This window comes from Bufo bufo, chromosome 5 (genome assembly GCF_905171765.1).
Source record: "Bufo bufo chromosome 5, aBufBuf1.1, whole genome shotgun sequence".
Lineage (NCBI taxonomy): Eukaryota > Metazoa > Chordata > Amphibia > Anura > Bufonidae > Bufo > Bufo bufo.
This window is the reverse complement of record NC_053393.1, coordinates 49711887-49719587: the sequence shown is the minus strand read 5'-3', so window position 1 is coordinate 49719587 and position 7701 is coordinate 49711887. Positions and strand designations below refer to the sequence as shown.

The window sequence follows — 7701 nt, the reverse complement described above, 5'->3', positions numbered from 1 at the left end:
GTCTCAGTTTTCAGAGGCCTTGTAAACTTGCAGTAGTTACTCCCGGCCTATTGGGATATTTGTATGAAGAGGGTAAAAATCCAAAACTATATGAAATAAACATAATTCAAAAACCTAAAAAGACACTAGAATCTACTACAACCACACACGCAATGTATGTCAAATACAGTTTACATTCCATCGCTGATCAATACTGTCACCATGCCATTACACTGACACAGCCTTGTCACGTCAACATTTCAGACCGGTTAACGACACAATGTGCATTTTCCAATTAACATCCCTCACTTTTATCTCCCATCATTAGATGAATCCCCAAAAAAAAAAAATAGGAACAAATTTAATTGAGGAGATAACAAAGTACACAAGATGCCAATCAGATGGTCTGTGTTCCACGGAGCAATTAATGCTAATAGTTTATGAACAATCGAGTCAGTAACCTTACAGCTGGGACAACGTGACGGCATCATTACACGACAGGCCCGCAAGTTCAATAACATCCTAATACGCCACGCCGCGTAACGAGCAGCGCCAACAAGCCAAAAAGTACATCTTCAAAAGTTTCCAAAGTACACTAACGAAATAAACACAGACACACCGGGAAACTGAAATGCAATAAATGGTTTTTCTTCTTTATTTTTTGCCCCCAAAATTTGACAACAAATAAATTGACCCCAATTTTTTTTAGAACAATTTCCCTACAAATATGAATTCTACGGAACGCATTGGCACGCTCGCAGCTGATAGGAGCAGGATATTTAAAGAGTGATATATACGTATTATTGAAGGTGGCGACGACTTCGATAAGTGTCATAGAGAGTCCATAAAAGTCATCAGGAATTAGCGCTACCGGTGCAATTAGAGCGAGGAAAAATCAATAGTAAAAAGCTAGCGATGGAGCAGCCCTGGAGAGCGTGACATGAGGATTAGTGGCATGGAAGTGTGCGCTGATGAAGATGCACTGCTACAGAGCTGGGATCTAATTAATTCACGTTCTAATGTTTTCAGGGGGTCTGGGTACTAAATCGCCCTCCTTCTAGAGTGGAGGGGAGTATCAAAAAATGGTAAACTGTAGATGTGAAAAGGATGTGCTGTAAAAAGTCACTTAGAAGTGATAGGGACCAAGTGACTCATGGATGCCCAAGGACTGTTAGAATTGGTGGTGTTTGGGTTATGCAATAAATGAACTTGGGCGAAGTTGCGGTGCCAATTCCACAAAGGCCACTGACACCGATAGGGCATGTAGTTGTAGAGTTGGAGTTGTGTGCTGCACACGCTCATTTGACAGCTGGGAGTTGTAATCACGAAGAGGTCAGATAGTGATTGTGTGCGCGCACTATATATAGAGAGCGTCCTATCTGTACGGTACGTCTGTGACGGGCAGTGCCTCTATAACTGTGACGTGCCATGATTAGTGCCAGGCTATGCCTTCCCCATAACTTCCCACTATTCCTATAAATAAGTAAAAGAAAAGAAAAAAATATCAACTGGACTTGTTCGCAGTCTTAAAGACGTCTCCCTCCTCCCCTGTCAGCACACCCTGGGACTCACGTTTAATTTGTCGTGGCTTGCTCTGCTTTCTCCGGGACATGCTGCTCTGCTACTTCCTCAGGAACCCGAGCGACAGATCAATTGGATCGTTTCATAGGAGAGATCGATCGACGTCTTGCGATTCAAAGTCAAATGATGTGAAGAGGAGAGGGGAGAGGAGGGTGCGGAGTGGCTGGATGAGGGCAGTGCACACTGAGGAGAGGGAGAGGTGGAAGGGGAGCGGAGCAGAGGGATGACAGAGTGAAGGGATAAAGGATTGTAAAGAGACAGCGAGAGGGTAGTAGTGAGAGGAGGGAGGGAAGTGCTCTCATGGAGGAGTCCCAGGGTGGATGCTGCTGCTGCTGCTGCCTGAGCCTCAGCACATTCACTCTCCCTGACTGATTGCTGAATGGGGAGGAAAGAGGAGGTGGAGCAAACTGCACTTTTCCAGTGCAAGGGGAGGGAGATAAGAGATGAGCAGGGAGGAAAAACCCTCCACAAAGTGTCACAAAAAGAATGTGTGAAGACAGGAGCATCCGAGTAACCCTCACAGAGAAGGCTCTGCATGTGTGCGGATGGGCTGTATACTGTGCATGCATGTCATGTGTTATAGGTGTGCTGTATGTGTGAGTGCAGCTTCTGCAAATGGACTCAGCGCTGGAATGGAAAAAGTTTTTACTATTTTACTATTTTACTATTAGAGCTCATTGCAGAACATTTCCTCCTGCTCAGTAACTGATCTTATCTGTCTGTTGCTTAAACTTAATCCACATCATACCATTCAATCCACCTGCAGCAAGAAAAATCCTCAAAACCAAGAAAAAAGTAGACAGGGAGTGCAGAATTATTAGGCAAGTTGTATTTTTGAGGATTAATTTTATTATTGAACAACAACCATGTTCTCAATGAACCCAAAAAACTCATTAATATCAAAGCTGAATATTTTTGGAAGTAGTTTTTAGTTTGTTTTTAGTTTTAGCTATTTTAGGGGGATATCTGTGTGTGCAGGTGACTATTACTGTGCATAATTATTAGGCAACTTAACAAAAAACAAATATATACCCATTTCAATTATTTATTTTTACCAGTGAAACCAATATAACATCTCAACATTCACAAATATACATTTCTGACATTCAAAAACAAAACAAAAACAAATCAGTGACCAATATAGCCACCTTTCTTTGCAAGGACACTCAAAAGCCTGCCATCCATGGATTCTGTCAGTGTTTTGATCTGTTCACCATCAACATTGCGTGCAGCAGCAACCACAGCCTCCCAGACACTGTTCAGAGAGGTGTACTGTTTTCCCTCCTTGTAAATCTCACATTTGATGATGGACCACAGGTTCTCAATGGGGTTCAGATCAGGTGAACAAGGAGGCCATGTCATTAGATTTTCTTATTTTATACCCTTTCTTGCCAGCCACGCTGTGGAGTACTTGGACGCGTGTGATGGAGCATTGTCCTGCATGAAAATCATGTTTTTCTTGAAGGATGCAGACTTCTTCCTGTACCACTGCTTGAAGAAGGTGTCTTCCAGAAACTGGCAGTTGGACTGGGAGTTGAGCTTGACTCCATCCTCAACCCGAAAAGGCCCCACAAGCTCATCTTTGATGATACCAGCCCAAACCAGTACTCCACCTCCACCTTGCTGGCGTCTGAGTCGGACTGGAGCTCTCTGCCCTTTACCAATCCAGCCACGGGCCCATCCATCTGGCCCATCAAGACTCACTCTCATTTCATCAGTCCATAAAACCTTAGAAAAATCAGTCTTGAGATATTTCTTGGCCCAGTCTTGACGTTTCAGCTTGTGTGTCTTGTTCAGTGGTGGTCGTCTTTCAGCCTTTCTTACCTTGGCCATGTCTCTGAGTATTGCACACCTTGTGCTTTTGGGCACTCCAGTGATGTTGCAGCTCTGAAATATGGCCAAACTGGTGGCAAGTGGCATCTTGGCAGCTCCACGCTTGACTTTTCTCAGTTCATGGGCAGTTATTTTGCGCCTTGGTTTTTCCACACGCTTCTTGCGACCCTGTTGACTATTTTGAATGAAACGCTTGATTGTTCGATGATCATGCTTCAGAAGCTTTTCAATTTTAAGAGTGCTGCATCCCTCTGCAAGATATCTCACTATTTTTGACTTTTCTGAGCCTGTCAAGTCCTTCTTTTGACCTATTTTGCCAAAGGAAAGGAAGTTGCCTAATAATTATGCACACTTAATATAGGGTGTTGATGTCATTAGACCACACCCCTTCTCATTACAGAGATGCACATCACCTAATATGCTTAATTGGTAGTAGGCTTTCGAGCCTATACAGCTTGGAGTAAGACAACATGCATAAAGAGGATGATGTGGTCAAAATACTCATTTGCCTAATAATTCTGCACGCAGTGTAATCTATCTATCTATCTATCTATCTATCCATCTCCTATCTTATATCTATCTATCTATCTAATATCTATCTAATATCTATCTATCTATCTATCTTTCTATCTCCTATCTATCTCCTATCTGTCTATCTTCTATCTATCTATCTATCTATCTATCTATCTATCTATCTCCTATCTGTCTATCTCATATCTATCTATCTATCTATCTATCTATCTCCTATCTGTCTATCTCATATCTCTCTATCTATCTATCTATCTATCTATCTATCTATCTATCTATTTATCTATTCTATCTATCTCATATATCTATCTATCTATCTATCTATCTATCTATCTATCTATCTATCTATCTATCTATCTATCTATCTATCTCCTATCTGTCTATCTTATATCTATCTATCTATCTATCTATCTCAAATCTATCTGCCTCTCTACTGCATCCATTGATTATATGTATCTCACATCTATCGCTCTATTGATATGAGATCTATTTTCATATCTATCTATCTATCTATCTATCTATCTATCTATCTATCTATCTACCTACCTACCCTATCATCTATTATCCATTATATTTATTATTATATCTATCTATCTATCTATCTATCTATCTATCAAGACAAATATTGGGGGTCAGTCAGCACATCCCACTGCACAGGTGCACGTCACCATGGCTTAAAACACAAAAGCAAAAACAAACAATGCAACAGCACTCTGCAAATACAAATAATGAAGTAAATACTATAGTGCCATACTCACTATAGAAAATCTATTATGGCTAAAGCTACGTTATAAATGTGAGATTTTTGGCAAATATATTTTGTATAAAATAATTTTTACCTGTCTGCCAACAACAAGGCGATCTCTTTATGACAGGAACCTACACTAAATACTACCTCCTCTGGTGCCATACTGGCCTCTATTAAATTCAGTGAATGCAGGTTCCACATGCATGCTGAGCCTACTCTGTATTTTACCTCTCCTGGTGCCAAATGGCCTCCATTAAGTTAAGGAAAAGCAGGGTACAGCTTTATACTTGGACTAATTAAAATCAGCCTGTGGGACAGACAGGTTAGTTAGCAGTGCACGACCTATCTATCTATCTATCTATCTATCTATCTATCTATCTATTGTAATGTGGTAATGTGTACGGTATAACCGTGGAGGGTGTGTATATCCCACCCAGATACCTCAGCTGGGTGAAATAAATGAAGTCCAGAAATGGTGTTGCTTCAGCAAGGCATAGGTGCTGGAGCTGTTTTGTTAAAGTTATGTGGGCTGGATTTTATTTGGACTGTGAGGTAGGTTTGGCAGTGGGACCTTTCAGTCCACACACCCTTCCACTGCACATATTCCTTTTAACCTGAGGTGATCACAGGTGAGGGGGGCTGTGATAATCAATGAGGGATAAAACAACCCTCTGTATATGAATCTGTATGAGTCTGACTCTGAGAGAGGACAGCCTGAGTTTTGGGGCTCCCATCGATGCCTGAGGTAAGAGGTGTTGCACGGTCAGAGTCGGGAGGACTCTTGGACCAATTCCCCCCAAGGTATTTGTGTGGTCACAGCTAGGAGGGCTGTTGGACCATGATCCCCAAAGGTCACATGTTAGTCACAGCGAGGAGGCTGCTGGACTGTATGGCTGAATAAAGCTAGATTTTACCCCATGTGTGAATTGCGTCTTAGAGGTAAGTTACGGAGACCTATGTATTAGGTAGAGCCCAGACTGGCAGGTGTTTATTTTGTGTTTGTGTTTTGTGGTGCTGGAACCTCAACTTACCCAGTGAGGTTATAACTGGGAAAGTTCAACTGTACTGACGAAGTGACAAATAAAGCACCATTTGGACTTTACAACCCCTTGTTTGTTGGAAAGTCTGTCATTTCTGACCCCCTGTGAGAGAGTGATCCCTTACAGTATCTTTTGATTATAATATCTATTTCACATCTATCTCTCTATTGATGTTATATCTATTTTCTTATCTATCTATCTATCTATCTATCTATCTATCTATCGTAATGACCGACGACACGCACAGGGAGGAAAACAGGGAAAGCCCTGCCCAAGGGAGAGGGAAAGGTGGTGACCCCTAACTCACCTTGCGGCTGGCACCTGACTGCCCTGACGTCCCTAGACGGGTTCCTCACCCGTGCGGCGATCGCGTGCCTAAACCCTGGCTTTCCCTAATATGAGCCCTGGATAGTGAACAGGCCGGTGGGATCGCTAGTCCACACCACTATCACTAAGAGGGAAACACCAGGGAGAGAACAGACAAAACATACAAACACATACACCCAGGTGGGCGACCACAATAAACCAAAAAGGTCCAACAGGGATCTGGAGGGTAGCGTACTGGACCAACTACCAGAGAACGCAGCAACACAGCTCCAGAAGGTCAGAATAGATGTCCAGGCAGGAAGCTCTATCTCTGGCAACCAGAGAAGTGTGAGAGAGAAATATAAGGAGGTCTGGGAGTGCTGGACAAGGAACAGCTGAGGAGAAGGAGCTACGGATCCCTGAGTGAGCCAAAAGGGTTTGCTAAGCAAACCCAGAAAGCTACCATAAGGAAAACAGCCCTATCTTAAATAGAGCGTGCAGCCAACCGCTGCGACTTCCTGACCCCGGGTATAACGGAGTCAGGCGTGGTCCTCGACACCCTCGTGACATCTATCTATCTATCTATCTATCTATCTATCTATCTATCCATCTATCTATTCTTTCCTTCTGTCCTTCCTTAATGTCATTTACTATGCAGAGTGTAAGTTAGTCCACTAGTAATAATAATCTTGTAGTTTCAGTAATATATTGTTAGTAGTAGTAATAATATTCATATTGTTATGATTAATAGTGTTGGTTGTAGAATTATTATCAGTATTATTATTATTACTTGTTCTAATACTCTGCTATTATACTGTTATAATTTTATCAAAATATAATAATACGTTATCATAATTTTACATACAATTATACATTTTTCTAAAATACATCTGGTCTATTGGGACATACATATATTATCATAATAAATAATTCTCCCCATCTGGTAATACATGTGAGATTTATATATTAGCGTATCTATATTTATATATTTCACAAAGGTATGAATCATGATAACTCTCTAAGCTAAGATCATTTTGTCAGTTTTCCTGTAGTTAGCCAGTAATAATAGCATTAGGAAAAGATAAACTCAGCTCTGCTACATCTATATTTGGCTGGCTATCAATGAATACAATTATCTCGAACGGCTGCCCTGTCTGTGCTGGTGCAATATTTCAGCCCAGAGGTCTAAGGAGAGGAACATGTCTTCCTAGTCTAAGGCTTTAGGAAGAAGTTACCTGCCGTGACCTATGTGCGAGGCAGCAATATTGTCCAGAAGTTTTTAGACTTATCTATCTGGGCATGCACAGTATCTGCTAAATAACAAAGTTAGTATGTAAGGCATGAATATTTGAAAAAGTATTGTCAAGCTAGCAATACAATTATATGAATCATCATCTTACAGAAGCACAGTGGCTTAGGGGTTAGCGCTGGGGTCCTAGGTTCAAATCCGACCAAGGACAACATCTGCATGGAGTTTGTATGTTCTCCCTGCGTCTGCATGGGTTTCTTCCGGGTTCTCCGGTTTCCTCCCACACTCCAAAGACATCCTGATAGGGAACTTAGATTGTGAGGGACAGCGAGTGATGCTAATGTCTTTAAAGCACTGCGGAATATAGTAGTGCTATATAAGTGCAAAAAATGAATAAAAAATAGAAGGCACTGCCTAAAAGGGGTTCTCCAATACTA

At 41.5% G+C, this 7701-nt stretch overlaps 1 protein-coding gene across 2 annotated transcripts in view; it reads right to left on the bottom strand.

Moving 5' to 3' along the window:
• ZFPM2 (zinc finger protein, FOG family member 2) overlaps window positions 1–1910 on the bottom strand; it is a 444211-nt gene extending 442301 nt beyond the window's left edge. For both annotated transcript variants that reach the window (XM_040433018.1, XM_040433019.1), the window contains exon 1: window positions 1552–1910. In XM_040433018.1, coding sequence (XP_040288952.1) covers window positions 1552–1591 — 40 coding nt within the window. In that variant the 5' untranslated portion in view covers window positions 1592–1910. The remainder of the gene's footprint in view (window positions 1–1551) is intronic.
• Window positions 1911–7701: the final 5791 nt, after the last annotated feature.